Source organism: Triticum aestivum, chromosome 4B (genome assembly GCF_018294505.1).
Source record: "Triticum aestivum cultivar Chinese Spring chromosome 4B, IWGSC CS RefSeq v2.1, whole genome shotgun sequence".
NCBI lineage: Eukaryota > Viridiplantae > Streptophyta > Magnoliopsida > Poales > Poaceae > Triticum > Triticum aestivum.
Window position 1 is genome coordinate 652,782,693 of NC_057804.1, and position 24,929 is coordinate 652,807,621.

The following is a 24,929-nucleotide window of genomic DNA, read 5'->3' on the forward strand; positions in this document are numbered from 1 at the left end:
GTGAGCCGGCTTTCCACATGATTCAAAAATAAATAAGCACGGTCTCAATCAAGCAAAATTATTATGTATGAAGAAAAGACGTGCATTCAGATAATCCGAGATACTTGGTTCAGTTACATGATAGCAACACCGCCATTTGAATATGTGGCTCTAGAGATAAATTCATAAATCTCCATTCTATTACACTGTCCATCGAGAGCTTCAAAATTCAGGACAAAACGCACGAAAGAGGAACTGAATGTCGCTTGCAAACAAAAACTTGTTACTTGACAACACAAATGGTACGATGAAACTGAGCGCGGACATTATGAGTCCAAGCAGAGCATCAAATAATCCAAACTGCCTGTCAGTAAATGGTCATACCTCAGCATGTTCCTTCAGATGCCACCATAAATTTGGGCATCTAATCTACTAGAGGCATTGCCCATTGGTAGACATCCAGCGGGTCTTCCCCATGGCCGTCAAGCTGACGGCGCTGTTGTTGCAGCCCTGGCACCCACAGTAAAGAAGAGATCTCCAGCATATTCTCTGTCAACCACAGCTGCTGCAAGCTTGCCAGCGCCTCGACACGCCTCAATGTTTGGCAATCGTTTATGCGTAGCTCTCTCAGTCGAGGAAGGTTCGAGAGCCTCTCCAGGACTTGATGACATCCCGAGATCAAGAAGCTCTCCACGAAAGGGAGGTCCTCCACTGCCTTCAAGCAGCTTGCTCCAATAATAAAGAGCTCTTTCAGGTTGGTGGCCTCCGGTCCAAGCTGTCATGGGAGACCTCTCAGCTTGGAGCAGCCAAGAAGCTCCAACCTCTTCAGGCATGGCAGCAGCCGCATCGGGGGAGACGTCTCGGTCTCTCCCCCTTCTGTAGCTGCTGCCACTGCATCTTCTTCTTCTTCTTCTTCTTCAACAAAGGACCACTCGCTCCAGTTGGGCATTTCTTTGAAGACGAGGTATTCGAGCTTGGGGAAGGCGGGATTACCCTCCCCGCATCCAACAAATTCAGGTCCAATCTTGGTAACTGCAGTTGCTCCAGCAATTTTTAGATATTTCAGGCTGGCCAGCTGCCCTAGTGGTGGAAGATGGACACAGTGTTTGCAATTAGTAAGGTTCAAGTATGTTGTTGAAGACAAATGGATACTAGTACCAAGCCAGGTGGGATACCCTCGACCAAAGAATTCATCAATAACAAGTTTTTCCAAGTTGTGTGGAGGGATTAGCTGCTCAAAAATGTCCTCAATATTGCTGATATCTTGTGAATTTGGTTCTTCCTTCCGTTGAGTGCAACATAGAGTCAGAAATTTGAGATACTTTTTGTCTCTTAAAAATGGAGAATCTGTCGTGCTAGGGGATGCTCTTTCCAATTTGATCATGTCAAGCTGCCTTAGCTGCCAAAGATGCCCCAACTCTTCCAACTTCCATCCATCTTGTGTATTAGCGCCATCACTTGTACCACCAATAGGAAATCCTTCCAGATCATTGAGGAATTCTAGTTTACCTATCCCTTTTGGCACCTGATTTATTGGTGTGCCACCAAGACCAAGGCGCCTTAAATTGCACAACTGTGTGATCGACGAAGGAAGGCTGTGCAGAGCTTTGCACCTTTGCAAGTTCAGTATCTGAAGATTTATCAGAGAACCGATGGACTCTGGAAGACAAGATATGGCTGTCTCATCCAGATCAAGAAGTCGTAGATGGATCAAACTACCAACGCAATCTGGAATACTTTTTATAGGTGAACCAGTCAGATCTAAAACTCTGATGCATGGAAGCCTCTTGAAAACTGTATTTTCAACTCTCAATTTCTTAGTGGAATGAATTAACAGTGTCCTTGCTCTAATCTTCTCGTTGTCCACATTGGGCAGCATTAAAGAATCCTTGTCAGTGACAACTGAAACACGCCGTAGCCTGGACAAGGTTGTAACCTGTAATGATTGTGGGTCGCCACAATAATTTTCGTCTCTTGAAAAGTGCTGAGCAATTTGTCTCAAGAGATCATGCATTTTGCACATGCTGCGGTCAAAACGTAAAGGGTCTGGTTGCAGTAGATTCCTATATATCAACTCATAGTAATATTCTTCAGCTGTATCTTCCAGAAGTTGTTCTTTATGCTCCTCAACAAAGCCTTCAGCAATCCACAGCCTGATAAGATCATCTCGGTACATGTATTGATCTTCTGGGTATAAGATCAAATAGAGGAAGCATTGCTTCAAATGCCGTGGCAGATCATCGTAACTCAAATACAGAGCACCATTGAGCTCGGTTGGAAGATTGCCCATAGACCATGCACTTCTCTCCATAATCTTTCTCCACTCATTCTGAGTTTTTGCTTTAGTTGCTAGAACACTAGCAGTAACTTTGATTGCAAGAGGAAGTCCGCCACATTTACGAACAATTTCCAGCCCTATATGCCTAAGGTTTTGCACATCATTTTCTTGATTAATGTTCATACTCTTCCAAAGCAGTTCCCATCCTACATCTAATGCCATCAACTCTACTCGATGCACATCTTCCACCCCAATTACATGTGCAACTGTATCATGTCGAGTGGTTACTAGAATTACTCCGGTTGCAGCAGCATGTAATGGAACTCTCAGTAGATTGGTCCACACCTGAGGCTGCCAAACATCATCTAGCACAAGGAAGAAACTTTTTCCTCGAATGGCCTCTGCAAGCTTGCTGCTGAGCTCTCCCACAGTTTCACCTTGCTCTTCATGTACACCAAAATTTCGAAGAACTTCTTTCAATAGAGCGACTTCAGAGTACTCCTGAGAAACACAAATCCATGCTTGGTTGCTAAATGCTCCTTTTATTTTTTGGTCATTATATATTTTCTGAGCCAGAGTTGTCTTCCCAACCCCTCCTGTTCCAGTAATACCAACCTTGTAGGCCTTCTTTTTCTTTTGTCCAAGCACCAGTTCAACCAATCTTGTGCAAGCATGTAAAGTTTCCTTTCCCACAAGATTCGGCTCCACAAGGTGGCAAGTTCTCATCTGCTTCACCAGTGGAGCTTCCGCTTTATGCTGCATACTCTGGAGCTTTAAAAATTTTGCTCCCAACTCTGAAATCTTCTCGAGTTCTCCATTAAAATCTCTGATTTTTATGGCAATATCATGACGCTTCTTACAACTGGGAATGCATGTGAAAAATGAAATTCCACCACATTCAGTTGCCTTTGTTGATGAGGAATTATGTTCAGCTAGTAACTTGCCTCCTTCAATTCTCACCAAGTCCTTCGGCATTCAAGGGTGGTTGGTGCGTCGACTAGGGTAGTCCAATTGGAGTTGTTGCTCTTCGAGATGATCGGTGTGGGTCGCGACGCGGCCATGTTGCTCTGGTTTGGGCAGGCGCCTTTTGCGTTGTGTATGTAATGTGTGCGGAGGCTTTTCTTCGGATTAGCTTGGATGTGGTGTTTGACTACACTTGTTGTTCGCAACGAGTTGTAGCTTCTTGTAATTGTCTTCTGCCTTCTATAAAAATATGGTACGCCTTTGGCGTACTCTTGAAAAAAAAAATCTCACCAAGTCAATAATGTCATCAGCATAATACATAGCATCTTTCAGCTCACCAAGCCAATTGTTGACTGCTGACTCTTCTGTCCTCCTTTCTTCAGCATCATTGAGAAAGCATTGTATTTGAGTCATTGTTCGCTGCAGGTCTCTAAGACCTTTATTTACCCCTAGAATAAGAACCGCCTCATCTGTAATTATTTCTTGCAATCTTTTGGCACATGATCCGACAAGAGAAACCAGTATGGCTGCCATCAGACAAACTTGATGAGTTTAATCCACCAATTTACAAAGCAATTTCTCTGGAAGTGTGGCAAATTTGCAGGCTGGAAATAAATAAACAACATGTGTTAATATGGTTCAAAAGGTAGTCATTGTTCACTAAATTCATTCCTCAAAAAAAATGTTCACTAAATTCATTCCTTGAAAAAAAAAATGCTCACTACATATCCTTGTAACTGAAATTCAGAGACAATGCCATCGGTTTGCTGTTTAAATCCTGAATAAAACAGTCTACAGGAGGTTGGAGCTACGGAACTTCAATAATGGCTCTACTGCGCTTTGCACAGCATGCATGTCAGTAGAAGTTCTGAACAATGGGACAAGCCAATTACTTCTGCTTATGTACCATGTAGTATAGTAGCGTAAGTATGAACGTTATTAAAGCATGCATAATGCAAATACACTAGGTAGATCATAAATCAATCTAATCAACTCCAACGGAAAGGTGCAAAGGAAAAAAAAATCCGCATCCATGTTTGATAAATTCAGCAGTAGCGTGTACCCGTTTTGCTATTTTAGCTTTTACTAGTGAAGTATCAACTCTTGACTTAGCATTGTGTCCTTCTGTTCCATATCATTTCTTTTAGTCCATAAGTTACTATGATTCCCTCTGTATGAACCTCAAGTAATATTCAATTAGTTCAACCATGATGAGATTTCTAGCAGTTCAATCTTTGTCTGGTTATCCATCTTCTAGACAACGAACTGTAACTATTTTTTCACACGGTAGCATAGGAGTCACATGATAACACATTTCATTGTAGTAGTACCATGGAAAGAAAGATGGAAGATCTGGAATACAGTACAAATATTACCTTTCAAACCAACCTTAAAGCAAGAAATAAACAGTCGGTAACAACAGTCGAATTAATGATCTCACGTAAGCAGATTGCTCCAGTAGTCAACCAATCACCACTTCAAGATCTCGATGAACCCATGACTACTTAAGATCTAGATGGCCGAACCCAAGGGAGATGGAAGGTAACTGGTTGACTAGACTGACATATAGAAGAGAAAGCAGAGGATTATCAGCAAATTACCAAAGGAAGCAACACTGCAACACATATAAAAGGGGAAACAGAGAAGGCGAACTACTCCCTCCGTTCGGAATTACTTGTCGCGAAAATGGATGTATCTAGACGTATTTTAGTTCTAGATACATCCATTTCCGAGACAAGTAACTCCGAACGGAGGGAGTACATGCTTCCTTTGTAAGAAAGAAAACTGGTTCAGTGAATACAACAAGAAGTACCACTAAAAGAGTCATCTGTACTAGAGAAAATACCTGAATAAGTTAAATTATTAGACTGCTGCAGCAGAGCGGGATGTGTTGGTACAAATTGTTCCCTCCCAACAGGATATCTTTGCTAAGCAGTCCGGCAAACAATAAGAACAGGCGCACCAATCATGAAGCATGTGCTGAGTCTGCGAGATCAGCAGGTTCAAATAAGGTATGAGTTCAGAAAGGTCAAGATAAGAAAAATGATGAAATGTATACTCTATTGATTGAAGGACACAGTCGAGCTTTACCAGATATCAAAAGAATGGATGCAGAAGTGGAGTGTAAGCACAAGCAGAATGTTGGAAACTAAATGGAGTGTAAGCACAACCAGAGGAATGGTTGAAAGCAGCTGAAGTGTAGTTCCTACTGAATCATCGTGTTCTTCCTCGGGAAAGATAAGAAGCATCCTTCTCCTATATCACACCAACAGTGAGGGGAGCTTGCATAAACTATGTCAACTACATAACAGTCTACAAAGTCTGCTCTGTAGTAATATTTTTAACATCGGATGTCAGTGGCTCTGATGTGATGTAAACATTAATAAGCAAGCCTGCAGCTTGCTTATTGGCAACGGTGGATGATGATGCACCGAACCAGCAAGCAGGTAAGACTCTCATCTGTTTACCTCGTCAAGATTCCATCAGCAAATGTGAAACCTGGTGCACGTATCTGCTTGAGATTTGTCTCCACGAAACAATAGGCAAGTTGCACAGTTAAAAAATCCTGGGAATACATTAACTGATGCAATTTAATATGCAAATGAGGACAAAAACAGGTCATCAACTCCCTTCTGCAGCATCTTAAGACAAATGCAATAAACCAGCAATGATCAGGCATGATTAAGAAAGTTGGTTTTGTTCGGATGTCGTGATTGCTTGTATACTAATCAAAATGCTATGACTCGTATGATTTGTACATGTCCTATACATTAGTCAGAACTGAAGCAGCCGAGACACATGATGGTTAGTGACTTACTGACGGGTACGAAATATTTGCTACAACAAGTGAGCTAGGTTCTTTTCTTATGAACAAAGGGTGAGATCTGTTAAATCAAAGTAGTAGGGTTATAATCGTCATCAATGAGACGCAAACAAGTACATAAGCTGACAGAAGAACATATTTTGTCAATTTTCTCAGGTACAATCCATGGTTTAAAACACGATCTCAATAAAACAAAATTATACTCTGTCTGAGATATTTGGTTCAGTTGCATCATATGAACAGTACTATTTGAAAAAGATGACTCTAGATATATTTGGTCACAAAATTTGCCTAAAAATAAGACAAGTAGTATTATCAACAACTGTTAGCATCATATTACATAATACTGGTAAATCTGAAACCATAATTATGAATAATTACGAACAAAATTATGTATCCATAGCCAGAAAAGGTAAATCTGCCAATTACATAAGAACAAATTGTACCAAATTCGGTTCATATTACTGGTAACAAAATATTCTTTTCCCACGAACTGAAACCTAAACACTAGTGCGCAGACCATGTTAACTTACAAAACGAGACAAATCCGTTGCTGACATCTTTTCCCATAGAAGCATCAATGCAGTTCCAAATAGGCCAAGGCTTATCAATATTATTCAAGTAATACCAAGTAAACCATGTATATTTTCTTGTTATATCATTGCACGCTCACATCATCCTTCCATCCAACAACCTGTTTCAACTTGGAACACTGGACATCATTGCATACAGATTTGCCACTGCTGTTGTATGTTCATGTACATCTTGTCTCAGATTGTACATACACATATGGCTCAGGTCCACTAGAACAAATGGCTATTGCAGAACTTCAACTCGAAAACAACATAACAAAACTGGACGGCATTGGCCACCGGGGTTTCTGATCTGGGGGAAGCATGATCTGGCGAGCGATTTATTCCTGTAGCACGGCGGCTGGCACAGCAACAAACCACAATCATCATCCTCAGAGCAGGTCTATCTTCATGGGAAAGTCTAGCCTGATAACGAGATGGGGAGGGAACTAGGGAAGGATCAAAGATAGAGGCATCCATACATTGGTTTCCAACCATGCTAGTCCCAAAAACACTATGCCACACGTGCTTCACTGCTTTCAAATTATTGCTTTCATGTCAACCCAATCCATCTCTTGAAATGCAGTGCTGCTTCTCTCCTTATCAGTTGAGCTTCTGTTTGCACCTTAGGAGCCTTACCTTTGTACAATGTTCTATGATATTTAAGCCACAGGGACTTGTACTTGTATTTGTCTATAAACATCTCGCACTTTTCCATCAATTCTATGACTTCCATTGCTCGAAGGAAGAAACCACCTCTCACAAAGCAATACAACAGAGAGTCCAACAGTTCCTGATCAAATTTCATTGAGTTGGAGTTGGCCAGAACTTTCATTTCGCCCCACAAATCTGTCACCTCCACATACTTGCCACCAACAGCAGCATAAGCAGTTACTAAAGAATGGAAAGTTTGTGCGTTTGGCGTGTGGCCTAAAACACGCATCTTGCTCAGTGCTTTGTGAGCATCGTGCATTAATCTCTTCTTACAGAAGAAATGTATAACATTGTTCCAGTCATGAAGGGCATGATTAACTGTATGGCCACTTTTGACTTCTTCCACTAGCTTAGCCGTCAAAGCAGCTTCATTGCTATCACAGCTTTGTACTAACATCTCAAACTCCCTGTTAACAGATTTTTGAATGTTTGAGCTCTTCATCTCTTTAAAAAGATGGAGAGCGCCTGTGGTGTTATTGTGACGTGCCCTGGATTGTATCAAATCTTCGTAGCAGCTTGAATCAAGCTGGATTCCTGCCTGTTGAGCATCCTTCAAAAGTGCAGTTATATCATCTTCATGATTCTCCTCTTTGCAGTAAGCTTTTAGGAGTGACGAATAAATGGAAGAACCAACTCTAACTCCAGAAAATCTCATCTCGTCAAGAAGGTCATGTGCTTGCTCTAATAACCCAAGAGAAATGCATGCATTTATCACTTGTACAACAAAGGAGCTCTCAACAGACACTGGTGAATCCTCTTTGCTTGCCTTCACAAGAAACGATGCCAATGCACTGATCTTATCTGCTTCCAAGAAAGCTTTAACTAGTTTGGCATACATTGTTTCAGTTGGATGGAGGACACCATGTTCAGATTTTACCAGTCCAACCTGTTCCTGCAGCTTATCTGACAATAGCTTGTGTAATTCTCTCGCCTCTAATTCAAGCTTTGCAAAGCTCTTATCTTTGAAGAATGAAGAGTAATTTTGCATTTGGCGATCAGTACACACAGGTTTATCTGGGGAACCTGAATTTTCAGGGCCCGTTTTCTCACAAGGAAGATACAATTTGTTAGATTCGACTGCTTCAAGAACTGCTTTAGCTGCTTCTAGTGACCGCTTTGCGTTGTTACCCTTTTTAAGCATATCCAGTACCATATCCACAGCAGAATCCAAATCCCCGAATTTCAAATGGCAGGAGAGCAGGCAATCATAGTACTGCCTGAACTCTGATTCACTGAGACCACAGGCCTCATCGACATGCCTCTTCAACTTCTGAATCTCATCTTTGTGTCCATTCTTTTCATATATGCGAGCCATAACAATCAACAGGCTGGCTTCAGGTTTCACCCCTATCCTGGGCATTAGTTCAAGAAGCTGCTCCGCCTTTTTAGTAGTACCAAACAGGAGGGATGCAGTCAGAACAATGTTGAAGGTAAATGAACTGGGCTTCATTGCTAGCAACGGACGGTTGCTCTTCTTCCGCGGATCAACTCTATTGTTCTGGAAAAGGTATCCGATCTCCATTACCATGTCGGCGGCAAGGAACGAACCGGTCGCAGTCTGACACATGTGTGCTATAACTGCAGACCACGGTGCGACGGGCGGGTACGCTTCAATCTTCACCAGCTTCCTCACAACATTTACAGCAAGATCAGGAAGAGCGCAACGTGCAAGAACAAGGGACAGGTAAATCAGGGCCTCCTTCTCCAGCAGTTGATGCCTCTCCCGAAACGTGTGATCAACCACGTTGTACGACTGGTTAAGCCTGTGTGCGTCACAGGTCGCCGCGAAGCCAGTGATGAGCTTGCTCAAGACCGACTTTCTCGGGAGTCCGTCCATGTGAAGGTGCTTCTCGTAGGCCCTCCACGCATCATCGAACCTCTGCTGGTCGATCGCAGCCTCTATCTCCGATGCTAGCAGAGACGGGTCCCGGGCTTGAACCAGAACCGTTTCGGTAGTGGTGGAGAAGCAAGCGCCGCGACTAACAACATGCGATTTCTGGTTCAAGAATCCAGTATCTTTGTCACCAGTGCGCTTGGTAGCATCACACTTGTGTCCCAAGCTGTGAGAGTCAACACAGGGTGGTGGACAGGCAAGGAGTGCGAATACAGCACGGCCTGAATGCCGTCTTGCAGTACAGATTCTTGCAACACGAAGCATCTGCCATGGATGGATAAATCAAATGGATGCGGCCATGTACAGATTCAGCAAACGGCAGAGGTAACACTGAAGATTGTATTGGGGGAAATCAGCTCCCAAGTTTGGAGATGTATGTACCTCGGTTTCGTTAGAAGAAGAAGAGTGGAGGTCCACGCCGCAGCGGAGCGCCGCCTAATAACAATCCCCTCCCCGGCGGCGTCCCCTCTCCATCCCCGCCACCTGCGGAGCAGAGCAGTCGCGACAGAGATGGTGGCGGGCGACGGGCGAAGGCGGCAATGGAGGCGCGGCGCTGTTTCTCTGCGTGCAGCGGCGTGCGGCGGGAGGGGGGGTAGGTTGAGCGGCGGCGGGGGCGAGCTTTTTTTTTTTTTTGAGGGGTTGGGGGCGAGCTTGGGTAGGGGAGGGGAGCGCCGGCGAGGGTGGGAGTGGGAGTGGCGGCACTTTGCCAGGCCTTGGGTTGTTGGGCCATCAGCATTTCAGCCTACAATTTTTTTTGTTTTAGGGAAATTCAGCCTAGAATTTTTTTTTTTGTTCCTTAACATCTACTGGCGCGACATAGCGAACTATTTGCCAATCAGAGCAAGAGTTCTACTTTTTTCATTTGACGGTGTCATGAGGTTAGAGAGTTCTTCGTTTTAATTGGATCTGATGAGTTTACGTTGGTGTGTCAAACATTTGTTGTTGGTTTGATTCCTTATGGAGTTGAAATTTTTCATAGATATCATGGTGAGCATATTATGATCCGACGGCCTACAATTCTAGGAGATCATCCCCGGTCCAAGTACGTTCGTCGATCAATGCTTTCCACCTTTCTGGATGGACGACTCAAGGAGCTTTCAAAATTCATTATCTATAATGTTTGTGCAGGTAAAAGTAACAACATCGCTATTCAAGTCCAGTTACACCCTTTTTTTTTACCGAAGTCTTTGGATTTTCTAGAAGAGATTGATAAAGTGAAGATGTTTTCAAGAGATTTCATTATAATTCTTAATAATATGAGTTACTTTATATTTTTTTTGGATCTTAAATCCATATCAGTGTACCTGTAATTGTTATAAATATGAATGAAATTAAATGTATTTCTCAAAATAGAAAATCTAAGGACACGACTATGTCTCATTTCAAAACTCCTATCTGGCGACCTGGGCGCTGGAAGTCGTGGAAACGCGCAACACGCCACCCACCCCGCCCCCACCGGCTCCTTGTTGAGCTGGCCCATGCGAGGGGAGGTGCAACCCCTCTTTTTATTTCCCGTTTTATTTCTTTTTTATTTTTAAATTTTTAAACTAATTTGGGATTTCAAAGTAATTCTAAATGTGTCAATAATTGCAAATTCATATAAAATAGTCAAGAAATCATCAAAGGATTGTGAATCCAGAAGAACAAAATGTTTGTGATTTCAAAAGACACGTTCGATGAATCTTAAAACGTTCACCCATTAAAAAATTCATTATTTAGAAAGAATGTTCACATATTCGAAAACTAATCACGATTTTGAGCAATGTTCATGTATTCAAAAAATCTCCATGAATTTGAATAAAATTTTGGAAAAAAAAATAATGTTCCTTAAATTTCTGAAAATGTTCACACAAAACAAAACAATCTTTTCAAGTTTCAAAACTGTTCCCAAATTTCGAAAAACAATTATAGTTACAAAACAATTGTTGATTAAAAAACAACTCATGAATTCCAAAAATGTTCATGCATTGCCAAAAAATGTTCCCCAATTTTCCAAAAATGAGCCCAAATTTTAAAAAAGATTGTTGATTCAATATGTTTTCAAGAGATTCCAAAAGTGCTTGCGAATTTTTGAAACATTCGAAAAAAGGAAAAGGAAAATATAAAAAGAATGAAAAATAAGGAGAAATTAAAAATAGAAAAGGAAAAAATTAAAACATAATAAAATTACGAAGTAAAAAAATAGAGGGAAACCAAATCTCGGTTCAAGAAAGGTTCTAGAACCTTCCGTAAACCGGTGGGGGATCTACCCTAAATGGGCCAGCCCAAACACTGGATAAAGCGCCGGAAGAGGGCGCGCTAGGCTACTCCCGCGCGGCCTGCCTGCCAAATAGGATCTTTCGATTCAAGCGTGACAGAGAGTGATGGCTCACTTTACGCGCCTCCCTAAACTGGCGCGCCGGAGGCCACTGCCTTGTTTTTTCTGTTTTTTTTTTTACTTTACTGTTTTCATTTTTGCCTTATTTTTAATTTAAATTTATACTTCCAAATTCTAAAGAGTTTAAAACAGAAGTTCCTGATATAAAAATGAAAAAAGTTTATCGTGTATTAAAAAAATGTTAATCAACTATTTGAAAAATATCAATCAGGTATTTGGAAAATGTTAATCAACCACTTGAAAAATGTTAAGTGTGTATAAAAAATGTTTCTCATGTATGTAAAAAATATGTTAAAAAAATACGATATGTATGAAAAAATGTTGATGTTGTATTTAAAAAATGTCGCATGTGTATAAAACAATTTTTCCTGATAGAGATGAAATATGTAGAACATGCATACCAACATTGTACATAAACACAAAAAATTTGAAAAAATTTTATCGCGTATAAAAATGTTAAACATCTATAAACAAATCTTCCAGGTATATACCAAAAACGTACAATGTGTACGATTTTTTTTGTTGTGGAACACAAAATTTTGTAAATATGCTAATAATCTATTTCAAAAAGTGTTAAATATATATATTTTCTACCGATTTAGATGAAAAATGTAGATAGTGTATTAAAAAATATAAAAATATATTTTGTAAATGTTGACCGTGTATCAAAATTAAACATGTATTAAAATTGTTCCTGATATGTTGAAGAAACAAAGAAAACTAGTGAAAACCAAAGAAACGGAAGAAAGAAACAAAGAAAAACGAACAAAATCAAGAAAGAAAGAAAGAAAAATGAACGAAGTTAGAAAGAAAAGCAAAAAACCAATTAAAATCGAAAAACCCTAAAAGAAACGAAGAAAACCTGTGAAGAAACCACAAAAACCAAACAAAACCATAAATAAACAAAGATATCTGGAAAAAACAAAAGGAGAAAAATAGAAAACACAGAGAAACTATGAAAGAAATAAAGCAAAAAATCACAGGAAAAGGGAAGAAAAAGTACAAAAAGAAAATAGAAATACCAAAGAAAACTGTGAAGAAACAAAGAAACCGAATGAGAAAACTTATAGAAACAAAAAAGGCAAACAACTCGAATGAACCTGCACCTACAACGAGCGATCGAACGTGAACGTCGCCAACAACCGAAACGGGCTGGCCTAGTTTACGAGGGGGACTAAAATGCTTCTGCGAGACGGAAGCTATACTCGCTATAAGCAAGGTATAGTCTTCGTGAGCATCTACAACCGGACCCTCAAACACTCATCAAACGACTGGACGGACAATGAAGACACAACTCCTATTTGGCACTTAAGGCGTTGTTTAAAAGGCAAATTGGTACACAACGCACTACCCTCCCCTTAGATATATGGGCTAGCCCAACTTTGACACGACGGGGAAGCTCGGTCTGCTTTGATACAAGTTGTGGTTTGTTAGGGTTATAACTAACTAGTTGTACCCAAATGAACTAACTAGCCTATCCAGGTCGTATAACACCGATTTTTTTTATAAAGGGTGGATTTTATTGAGTCAAATGGAGCATCGAGGGGATATAAAACATAATGATCACTACTAGGATGCACACAATTAACACCGACACACAAAATCTTGCACGGAAAGATCAAAGTCTTGCATCATTGTGAAAGTGCATCATTGTGAAAGTGCATCTCTTAATACACCCTAAATTCTATATCTTATTAACAACTCACCTTAATAAATACATAATGCTTAGATCAATTTGGAGCTTGCAACATTGTGAAAGTGCATCTCTTAATACCCCCTATTGGGTTCTGAGATTTATGACATGTTTTGCGCCACCACGGCCAGGTGGGGTAAAGTTGCCTGAAGAGTTGCCCTGGAAGGAGAGGTATTGCCGCCCCAACATGATTTGAAAAGAAAGTAGACGAGAATACAACTCACCAAGGGATAGCGGTTTTGTTTGAGTTGTAATCAACGACAACGGGGGATTGTAGTTAGATCCAAGGCCACATAACACATAGGAGACCATGTCGTCTTCGACGAGAGCGAGTGGAGATACTAGCATGGCCATAGTATCGGTGAATTCCTTTACTTTTTTATGTAGTCATTTACCGAGAGACATTCTTCCTCAGATTTGCCAATTACATGGATGAGAGGAGAACATGCACCCCAAAGGTAGACCAGGGCTCACCATGGTTGACACAACCCCACACCTACTCGAGCAGCTCTGGTGATACTGACGCAAGCATTGAACTCCACGTCACTTGGTCTTGCTCAACCCAAGACTCACACTCGTGGTTTGTCACCTTATTGGTTCCACCTATATCATTGTTGCTGACGAGCTCCTTGGGAGGAGTCGCGTTGGCTCCATCGGTGTACCTGAGGACCCTATCGCTGCGCATGCACGACGGTGCCTGATTTTCATGTGAAAAAAGTCGGAGCTGCACATTTAGATCACCAGACAAGACAAGCATTTTCAAAAGAATGTTCAGTTTATACAACACTAAATCTAGAAGGGCGAGATAAGATAGAACACTTCTCTCCGTCCCACAACATAAAACGTTTTTCCAAGCTATGTTACCTTGAAAAAAAGTCTTATATTGTGAAACGGAGGGAATAATTAACAATGCATAACAAACTATGGCAACCCAAAACATGTTACTATAAATTTCTACAGGTGACTCTTGATCGAAGATCGATCAAAATCTTTGTCATACATCACGTTGTGAAATTAACATGGAGAAGACAATAACGAGCTAACTAAGAATGCGGTGATTCAGTGCTCAGGTGTAGACCTAATTAAGAGTGCGGCGATTCTGCCTAGGTGCGTCTGCACCTGGACATGAACATCAAATTTAAATAAAATAGCAAAATAAAATAAAAAATTCTAATAAAATTTTCCATCCAAGATGCTCGAATGTGCGATGTGCGTGCAAAAATTCATTATGTTTGGACATTCGAGGAGGTCGTGGATAAAAAAACAAAAGAAAGGCTCTGAAAGAAACAAAAAATTTGCACGCTCCTTGTGCACATGAGCATCTTCTATGCTAAACAAATTCAGAATTATTTGATTTTTTTACTAGTTTTGAATTTATTGTTCATCGAGTGCAAATGAGCGCTGGCTTAGACGTGAATTACTGGCTACTTAAGGTGTTTCCATCCCCTATTTCTCGTCAATTAATAACTAGACATCTATGTACCATCCATGTGATATTCATTTTATATAATTATGTATATATTTTGTACAAATCCATTTACTATCAAACCAATGCCCCCAGTCGTTCAGAAACCCTTGAAACATCTATGCCAATTCTCGAGCTGAAGGCCTGCAAATTATAGAGGAAATTTATGCAATTAATTAATTGGACTTTGAGGCACAGATAGATCAATGTTAGATATTTAGATAGAAACCAGTCCTCCATCATGAAATACAAAAGAAAGATGTTGCGGTCGTATATAATTAAATTTACTAGACATTTCTAGACAGTAGAGAGGAACGAGTAACCCTTCGCTTGTTTCTCATGCCTCCCGTCGGCACCGTCACCGATCTACCTCATCTCCTGTGGTCTTAGGGACATGGAGGCGTGGTGGATTTTGTCCTTTGCCGGCAGGAGGGCTCCGTTTTAGATGATTTTTTGAGTTTTGTTAGGGTTTATGTCCTGCTTAGAGAGACGAGGCGGTGACGAATCTCTGAAGATAGAATAAGGTTCTCCCTGTCTAACCCAGACCCGGTGGTGCTTCTAGTGTCATCGAAGGGCGTGTGGTGGTTTGTCTTCAGCGGATCTCATGGGATTCGGTCGGTGTTTGTCTTCGGTGGCTCGACGTGGATCTGGTATTCGTTTGTCTTTGTTTGTGTGTCTCCAGACTGTACCCTTCCTACCTACACGTCTCTTCATTGGTGGTAGTTGCTGGTGTGCTGGTCCCATGGGGCCTTAGCACGACGACTTTCTGGCTGTCTACTACAACAAACTTTGCCCGGCTCCGATGAGGGAGGGGCGATGACGGAGCCACGTCTTTGGCTCGCTTCAGTGCTTATAGTCGTCGCTAGGTGGTCTACGGACATGAATGTATTTTTTTATTTCTTGTGTTCTTTGTACTACCTTGACACTTGATGAATAGATCAAAAGTTTTTCTCATAAAAAAAGTAGAGAGAGACGAAAAATAAAGAAACATGCACTAAAATGAAAACATATTAAGATGTGTATGGCACGTATGTACATCTAAGTTGTTCTCGAACTTTTTGGCTAGATTTCCTCCCAAATTTTTGCCACTTGTTATGGTTCCACAACTTATAAGAAAATGATTGGGAGGAATCCATGGTTCCTATTTTTTGCTCTTCAGTGTAATATTACACTAGAAACAAATGGATACCCCTCAAATAATTATGGTCAAATATTTTTATAAGGCTACTGATCCAAAGTTCCAAAAGGGAAAACTGTTTTTGGCACAAAAATCATTTCATTCAGAATCAGGTGCTTTTGAATACGAATCTAGTTATATGATTTCCATATAATATAAACTATATTTAATAGGTGTAATTAATTATTGTCCAAAACTTGAATCCTTAAGACTCTTGTGCACCATACATTTTGAAACATAGATTTATTTGCTATGTGCAAAAGCAAGAGGTTGAACCTATGTAGACGTACCCGAGAGTGTATAGTGTACAACATTTTGTGGCCAGCAACAGAGCGATTGGCATTGATGATCTCAGCACCTTCTTCCTCATGGATGGTGATCACCTCATGGAGCTTGATCGGCCTCTCCATGCAACATATCAGTCTCACCTCCATGCTTGAATCGTCGTGTTGCCGCACCTGCAATACTGGTTCCAATGCCTCCCAAGCTTTCTCTTCTTCCGGCGACCTTGCACTGCTGCTTGTGGTAGTGGTGGTAGTGGGTGTTGGGATGCTAGTATCTCCTCTTAAGGTATCCAAGGCCTGCACAGAGTTCCTCCTACGTTGCAGCTCGTCGACCCTCTCCTTCAGCTTCTTGATGTATGACGCCCCCACGTCCAGGCTGCCTAGCTGGGTCATTGTATCCTACATACACATTTAAGGAACAACCATATTAAAACATTACGTGAAAGAATTTTCAATTTTTATTTCTTGACATGATTTACTTGGATTAAACAACCCTTATTTTTTTTAGAAAATGGAAGATTTCTATTTTTACTGGTCTTAATTTGCATCTAGATGCACAACCACACATAATAAAACCTTTTCAATTACAAAATCATCTAATGTAAGACCAATTGTGGGTTTTCTTCAATGATATGTGGTACCCAAAGCGGTTTGGAAAAGACTTGACATCTTGGTTAGTAACTTCAACGATATGTGGTACCATTTGCTGAAGAGACACCTTGGTCCTAACTAGTTTACCAATGTTCATGTGTCCATCTTTGGGGTTCCCAAAGAGGTCAGGAAAAGACTTGACCTCTATAGATCTAGATTCTTCTGGCAATCGGATGAAAACAAAAGCAAATATTGCCTAACGAGATGCAGTGCCATTTATAGACCTATAGACCAAGGTGGTCTTGGTCTGGAGGATCTCAAAATAAAAAATAAGTGTATGCTCAGCAAATGGTTGTTCAAATTACTTATTAATGATGGGGTCTCGCAGGAGTTGTTGAGAAATATGTATCTCCACTAAAAAACCTTGTCTCGGGTTCAAGTCAAACTCATTGATCCGCGTCTTTGGAAAGGTTTGTGGGGGTCAAAAGTAATTTTTTTGGTAGAGGATCCTTTGTGATGGGCAATGGCTTAACCACAAGGTGTTGGGAGGATACGTGGCTGGGGAACAGGCCTCTAGCTTTGCAATGCACGTGTCTTTAAAACATTGTGCAGATGAAGGGGACCTCTATTGCATCAGTGTTGGAACATGTTCCGTTGAATGTTGCAATTAGACGGTCTCTCATCCGGGACAAGTGGATGAACTAGTTGCACTTCATCAATAGATTGATGACAGTCACCCTCAATGACGAACAAGACACTTTCCAGTTGGAAGTTGAATTCCTCCAACGTTTTTCTCTCGGAAATTCATGTATACAGACCTCGTGAATGATGGTCCGCCGTTTCATCACAAGTATATTTTGAAGCTTAAAGTTCTAACTAAAATCAAGATTGTTTTTTGTGGTACCTAGGTAGAAAAGTGATCTTAACTAAGAATAACCACAAGAAGCGTGAGTGACAAGGTTGAAAAAAAATGTTGTTTTTGCGGCAATGAAGAATCAGTGTATTTTCCTTCAGTTCCCCCTTGCCAAATTATTATGATGTACTTCATGCTGTCTTTAATCTATCTCCACCTACAAGTAGTTTGAATACGTTTGGGTACTAGTTGGTGGGTATTCATCCTAGCATTAAAGCTCAGATTTGTGTTGAAGTTTGTGCTTTACTTTTGGCTAAGGAAACTTACCGCGATAGTTGTCTTTCAACTCTTTAACCAATCGAAAACTCCAAATTTTTTACATGTCATTTTCAAAGCTATTAATTGGATCCATACATGGTCTTTTTTGAGCCAGGAGGAGAACTGTGCGTTCACCGTCTCTGGGTGCAACTGATAAGAGATGGTCGGTCGGATTTTATTCAATCAATATATGGTTAGCATGGATTTTTTTTTTGCGGTGTTAGCAATAGGATTTCTGAGGTAAGAGGATTCATATCTTCTTGTTACTTTTGGTTGATGTTACCTTTTTTACTATGACGGTCCTGCGTGGCGCTTATGTCGTTTTTCTTCGGTTGGATATACTGTAGAACATTGAATTAGATAAGGTAGGGCCATGTGCATCACTCGATTGCCCATGTGAAAAAGAAAACCATTAGTAATGAAACATTCCGAGTAAAGATCATTCCTTTTCGAGACGAGAGCACAGGATAATTAGATAAACATGGAGTGAAAAAGCTGGCCATGAAGCTGCTCAGGCATGCTCCGGCCGCATGCAATGAGAAGAGGCGTACGTGTTCTTACAGTGCTGGAGCAGCAGTGTTCTCTTGGAATTAGGGATGCAAGCTTCTCGCAGAGCGCCTTCATGCGCTTCCTCCTCTCCTTCTCCGACTCCTTCTTCTCCAGCAGGACCACCGCCATGCCGCCGCTCGCCCTGCTCCTCTTCCCGCCCCTCGCCGGCTTCGCCTTCACCTCCATCTATATAGCTCACGAGGTAGAGATGAGCATGCATGCATGCAGCCGGTCCGGTCTCAACGGGGGTGAAGAAGAAAAGGAAGATACCGAGTGCAGAGCGTAGGCATTCATGGAGAACGAAGGACTAGTATACGGATAAGGGCCGGCCGGCCTATGGGAGTATGCGAAATATGCTATTACAAGGCATATATAAGGGCACCGCACAAGTAGCTAGTTTTAATAAAAATGTGTGTAACTGAGGTATATGTAGTCATAGTAGCACGATGCAATGCAGTACGCATACTGAAGAGTCACTTTGGAGCACCGGCACTTTGAGCACACGTTATCCCTACGTGCACCATCGAGAGACTTAGCCGGCACATCATTTTAAGATAAGATTAACGAAGTTGTCAGAGACGCCTTCATGGTCAACAGGGACGTCTCCTCCCATTAAACACACATAGCTGAAATTTTTAAAAAAAATTCAAAAAAAAAATGCAAGCACCAATGTCAAGTCTACGACTTGAATTCTGGTGGGATGGGGGTACCGCTGTCCTCCTAACCATCCAATCACATGTTGGTTAGCATTTTTGAAATTTTCTATATATGTGTATTATATATCTACCAAGTTCCATGGTTTGTATGTGAGATGTAAAAACCTTCAAAATAGGTTTTTAACCCTTTTTTTCTTTTTTGTAGGTTATAATATATTTTAGGTGTATCTAGCTCTCATCTAAATGAGAAATAACTATGTCTCATCTAACTTGTACACCGTTTTGAATTTTACGCGGAGATTCGAAGGGATTTTTTTTCATTTTTTTGGTTAATCAAGTAGTGTAGGATTAGAGAATTAGCAAATCTTTATATTTTTATTATTGGACAAAAATTAACAAGTATATAGAGAACATCCATACATATTTCTTTAAACATATGTTATTACTAAAACTTCAAAATAACATTTTGGGGTTTTTAAAATGAAGTGCTCCAGTTCCCCCATGCTTAAAAAATCCACTCATCCTACTCCAAGAAATATCAACGGAGTTGGCCACTGTGTTGTTTACTAGCAACATTAGTATAAACGTGCTAACTGGGCACATGTTGCTGTTACACAAACATTCAATGTGGTGACAAAGCGACAGCGGCGTATATTTGGAACCATCGGTTAAACACAAGCACATAGTTATCGGTCATGGCCCATACATGAACATTATTGAGTGCAGGTCCCCTTCTCACAAAAAAAAAGCAGCAAGATTTTATGAACACACAAATGCAGTAAATGGAATGGGAGCCCGCCGCACAAAAGCCAGTAGCTACATATATTTGCGGATGCAGAGAATAGAAAAATATTTCTGGCTCTCACATCAGTTCACTCCGAGAAAGAGAAATAACTCCCGCGTGCTCGGCAAAGATTTCTTTTGCTACGTTGTTGTAATATAATTGAACTGTTTCCTATGAAATTTCAGAGAAGCAGCCCACAGTTCATCATCTTCCGACCGTGGAGCAGGCAGCTAGGTGCATGAGAAGCAATGGAGACCACCACCTCGCTCTTTGCCAAATACTGCCCATCACGCAGGGACCTCAGCCTACCACACAGACAGATCTGCTACCATTTTACCCTCCTTTTTAGTTTTTATCCCCAGTAAAAAGGACTTCTTGTTTATTTCTACTGAGCAGCATTTGCCAAACAAGGGTTGACAAAAATGTTAGTGCGGTACTTGAAGGGAGCAACGCAACAAATACACTATGGCGTTCAGCTCAGTTTGACTAAGTATATGTCATAAGATAATATAGCATTACATACATTTAGAATGGTATAATTTTATGGCACACATGTCATGGCAAATTTTAACATGGTCCCTCTTTCCCCTCTTTTTAAATGTGAGGTAAGAAGGTAAAAATTAAGCAGGCCACTAGTTAATGAGATCAACGTCTTAGATCTATTTTATACTCTTGCCTCTCATGTGAAAAGATGAGGTTAATAATATGGCTGCATGCATCATCATGATGCAGAGGCCGGGGGAAATCCTCCTTTTCCAAAAAAAATGTGAAAAGATGAGGTAAGAGAGACCATGTTAAAACTGTTCCACTAGTCATATATGGTTGATCTAATTGATAGTCAAAACAAGAGAAGATTGAGGGATCGTAGCTTTGGAGTCACGGTTTTTAGGGCAGATTATATCATGAACTGCAAGATGGGCAATTACCCATCGCATACTTGGGTATGTCAGTTGCCAACCGTGCCCTCGGGATATCGGACTTTGACCACGTTGTTGGGAAGGTAGCGGGCAGGGTAGAGCCTTGGCAAGGCAGATTACTTGTGTCGGGAGGACGGTTAACACTATTAAACGTTTGTCTTACCACCGTGCCTGTATACGTAATGGGCTTCTACATGCTAAAGGATGGGGTTCATGATGAGCAATTTGACAAAGGGAGATTGTGTTTTTTTCTAGGAGATAGAAAAAGGAAAAACAAAAATACCACATGATTGTGTTTTTTTCTGGGATTGATTCTGCATTAGCAAGGCATATTCGGGTGGGAGTTTGTGCGTTAATGTGGACCATCTGGTTGTGCAGAAATGATTTGGTTTTTAACAGAACACCACGAATTCATTTTTTGCAGGTTCTATTCCGAGCTACGGCTTTGATCCGTTTGTGGTCGTCACTCACTCCGATGGAGGCCAGGGAGTATTTGGTTACTGGGTCTACCCGATGGGAGATGGCTGCTCGGGTTATCTTCAACCGGTTTGGATGGCAGTCATGTAATAGGATAGGCAATTAGTTTTCCTATCTTCTTTAGCCAGCCGGTTGTGGCATTTTATTTCTGGCTAGTCTGTGTGTCGATATGGGCTGCATTTTCTTTGTTTGATTTTGAGACTATGGAACCTTGTATGCACACTTTGCTGCTTTGGTTAATAAGAGGGCCGTATGCATCATTCTTGATGCAGAGGCCGGGGTACCCCCCCTTTTCGAAAAAAAAAGAAAAAAAAAGCTAGGAGACGATTTGTTCTCCCAAGAAAAATGGGGGTCTCGGGATCATTAACACAAAAATCTTGAATTGGTGTTTGGTGGCCAAGTGGGCATGAAAAATCTTAATAGAGCTGGGAGGCTTATGCTTGGATATATTCAGGAGTAAATATTTGATTGCAGGGAGCTCGCAGGTCAAACCCATAGCAAAGAAGTCTCAATTCGCCAGGGCAGAGAAGAAAGTCCTACCCCTATTGCACTTGGCTACTAGATTTAGTGTGAATCATGGGCGGCTGTCCCAATTCTGGTTGGACGTTTGGTGTAGGCACACACCGTTAGACTATCAATAGTGAAAGTAACATAGCTCATAACATCACATATATCTAGACAAAATAGATTACGTGATACGTAATTAATGAGCAAAGGGAGGCATGTGGTAACATAATATGTTACTCACACTATGAGTAACATTATACATACCAAGACAAGATGAGTCTACAACCTAATAAATGAAGTGTTGCATGACATCACACACATTTTACTCCCCACTATGGAGATAGTAACATAGACTAGTAACATGTCTAAGTTAGTCCCCACTATGGGTAGTCTTATGAAATCGCTACCCCACCTTTTTGCGACATGTGACAATCCAAATGCCATGGTGGCCGAGTGTTCGGTAGGGGATAATTGCCCCCCCCCCCCTTCCCTAGGTTTCAGCGGACTATGGTTCAGGCCAAGAGGATTGAGTGGCAGGATTTATGCAACGAGCTAAGGAGCATTACACTTTTGGAGGAGCCGGGCGAGATATCGTGGCCGTTGAACCTTTCAGGGTTGTTTTCCATGGGTTCTTTGTATAGGGAAATATTTAAAGCTAACCCTCATTGTGATTGGATGGGTATTTGGAAAGCTCGACTGCCAACTAAGATTAAGATCTTTCTGTGACAAGTGGCACAGAATAGAATCCCAAGTGGGGACCAAGTGCGTAAACGAAAGGGGCCAACGGTGGTAAATGCGTCTGATGAAGGGAAAAGGTGGATTGCGAGCTTATCCTTTTCCGGTGCATTTTGCTCGTTTTTCGTGGAGTGCAGTCCGCGAAGCCACATGGTGCTCATGGAGCCTGGGGATTTTCACAGACTTATACATCATTTGATTCAAGGGACTAATGGTAGTGAGCGAAAGTTAGCATGGATGGGTTTTGCTGCTATGGCGTGGTCATTATGGACCTCTCGTAACAAAGCACTAATAGAGAGAACTTTGGTCATTCTCGAAAAAAGTCATTCTTGAACAAAAGCACTAATAGAGGGTATACAAGCATCCAGCTGACCTCATTTACAAACATGTCATCCTTTTGCAGCTGTGGAAGCTTTTGGTCAAAGTGTAGGACAAGTCGCTGGTTGAGCAGTACATCACCAGGAAGGTCGTTGTCTATGCGGCGCTTCTCGACGAGAGAACATAGGCTAGGCATTCGTCTTGAAGGCTTCTTCGTTCTGACAGAGGGTGCTGTCGTAGCTATATGCCTTGCTGTTGGCCATGTATCGAACCTCTCTAGTTTCATTTGCTCTCTTATTTTCCTTTGCTTATTTGCTGGAACTACTCCACACTGCTTTTAAGACTATTAGGGCCTCAATCTAAGACCGGTCATGTGCGTAGATGTAGATGTGATTATCATATGTATGCGGGGTTTGATCACGGGTAAACCACATACACGGTATCTAGTACGTACGTGTACCTACTAATGCGAAATGCCAATTATGTCATATTGTGAGGAGATTCACACACACACACACACACACACACACACACACACACACACACACACACACACAGAGAGAGAGAGAGAGAGAGAGAGAGAGAGAGAGAGAGAGAGACGCACTTGTTGCCCCACGGTCAAAATGGACTCACTTTTGCTGCGCGGCTAAATGTGGGTTACTGATACCAGCTAAACATTGCCCCTTCCAAAGTAAAGCCACCATGAGTTGCTAAAACAGAGCGTGTTGACAAGGACAAGTGAGTAAAGCGCACATGTCGCACGAAGAAGGAGCTGGACTTGTTCTAAACATGTCGCATGAAGAAGGAGCTGGACTTGTTCCGTGCGATGATGTGTTGGGTAGGGGATAATTGCTCCCCCCCCCCCCCCCCCCGCGGTTTCAGCAGACTATGGGTCAGGCCAAGAGGATATAGTGGCAGGATTTATCCAAAGAGCTGAGGAGCATTACACTTTTGGAGGAGCCAGGAGAGGTATCGTGCAGTTGAACCTTTCAGGGTTGTTTTCCATGGGTTCTTTGTATAGGGAATTATTTAAAGCTAACCCTCATTGCGTTTGGAAAGCTCGACTCCTAGCTAAGATTAAGATCTTTCTATGGCAAGTGGCGCGAAATAGAATCCCAAGCGGGGACCAAGTGCGTAAACGCAAGGGGCCAGGCGATGGTAAATGCGTCTGATGCAGGGAAGAGGTGGATTGCGATCTTATCCTTTTCCAGTGCATGTTTGCTCGTTTTTGTGGAGTGTAGTCCATGAAGCCACATGGTGCTCATGGAGCGGGATTTTCGCAGTCTTATACATCGGTCGATTCAAAGGACTAATGGTAGTGAGCGAAAGTTAGCATGGATGCGTTTTGCTGCTATGGCGTGATCGTTATGGACCTCTGGTAACAAAGCACTAATAGAGAGAAGTTGGTCATTCTGGAAAAAAAATCATTCTTGAACAAAAGCACTAATAGAGGGTATACAAGCATCCAGCTGGCCTCATTTACAAACATGTCATCCTTTTGCAGTTGTGGAAGCTCTTGGTCAAGGTGCAGGACAAGCCGCTGGTTGAGCAGTACATCACCAAGAATGCCATTGTCTATGCGACGCTTCAGGCTAGGCACTCGCCTTGAAGGCTTCTTTGTTCCGACAGAGGGTGTGGTCGTAGCTATGTGCCTTGCGGTTGGCCATGTATCGAACTTCTCTAGTTTGATTTGCTCGCTTATTTTCCTTTGCTTATTTGCTTTTAGGACTATAAGGGGGCCTCAATCTAAGACCGGGCATGTGTCTCCTTTCTAAATATTTTTTTTGCTCCCGGGCCAGGTAAACGAAGGAGGAGGGAGTAAGCTTTTCACTATCAAGGTTGTGGAGTTGGCATAGCCAAGTTCAACGTCAGAGGCTGCCATTGGGCAAAGGGTTTAAGTTTTGAAACATAATCTTTAGCACTCTTGGGTTCTCAGTTTCACTCAGGTCCCAGATGATCATATTGTTCTATGAAAATTTAGATGTGAACATTTCTACGCAATAC

At 41.5% G+C, this 24,929-nt stretch overlaps 3 protein-coding genes across 8 annotated transcripts; all 3 read right to left on the reverse strand.

The window, feature by feature from the left end:
* Positions 1–66: 66 nt before the first annotated feature.
* Positions 67–6,288, reverse strand: LOC123093885 (putative disease resistance RPP13-like protein 1). The gene is made up of 4 exons (XM_044515949.1): positions 5,312–6,288; positions 5,067–5,206; positions 4,597–4,779; positions 67–3,825 (listed from the first exon to the last, which is right to left on the reverse strand). The coding sequence occupies exon 4, from the start codon at positions 3,230–3,232 to the stop codon at positions 758–760; it is 2,475 nt and encodes an 824-aa protein (XP_044371884.1). The 5' UTR covers positions 3,233–3,825; positions 4,597–4,779; positions 5,067–5,206; positions 5,312–6,288; the 3' UTR covers positions 67–757.
* Positions 6,289–6,391: 103 nt separating this feature from the next.
* On the reverse strand, positions 6,392–10,029 carry LOC123093886 (pentatricopeptide repeat-containing protein At1g03100, mitochondrial). The gene is made up of 2 exons (XM_044515950.1): positions 9,606–10,029; positions 6,392–9,488 (listed from the first exon to the last, which is right to left on the reverse strand). The coding sequence occupies exon 2, from the start codon at positions 9,486–9,488 to the stop codon at positions 7,170–7,172; it is 2,319 nt and encodes a 772-aa protein (XP_044371885.1). The 5' UTR covers positions 9,606–10,029; the 3' UTR covers positions 6,392–7,169.
* A 3,373-nt stretch (positions 10,030–13,402) lies between these two features.
* LOC123093889 (transcription factor bHLH167) lies at positions 13,403–18,934 on the reverse strand. Of its 6 annotated transcripts, none has more exons than XM_044515957.1 (5): positions 18,802–18,876; positions 18,544–18,717; positions 18,266–18,323; positions 16,227–16,619; positions 13,403–14,018 (listed from the first exon to the last, which is right to left on the reverse strand). In XM_044515957.1, exons 4-5 carry the CDS (start codon positions 16,611–16,613, stop codon positions 13,791–13,793), a joined length of 615 nt encoding a protein of 204 aa, XP_044371892.1. In that variant the 5' UTR covers positions 16,614–16,619; positions 18,266–18,323; positions 18,544–18,717; positions 18,802–18,876; the 3' UTR covers positions 13,403–13,790. The 6 variants fall into 6 exon arrangements, with proteins under 6 accessions (XP_044371892.1, XP_044371893.1, XP_044371890.1 ...); XM_044515958.1 differs by having other exon boundaries at positions 18,534–18,717; positions 18,802–18,822; XM_044515955.1 differs by lacking the exon at positions 18,266–18,323 and having other exon boundaries at positions 13,405–14,018; positions 18,534–18,717; positions 18,802–18,899.
* Between the last annotated feature and the right edge of the window lie 5,995 nt (positions 18,935–24,929).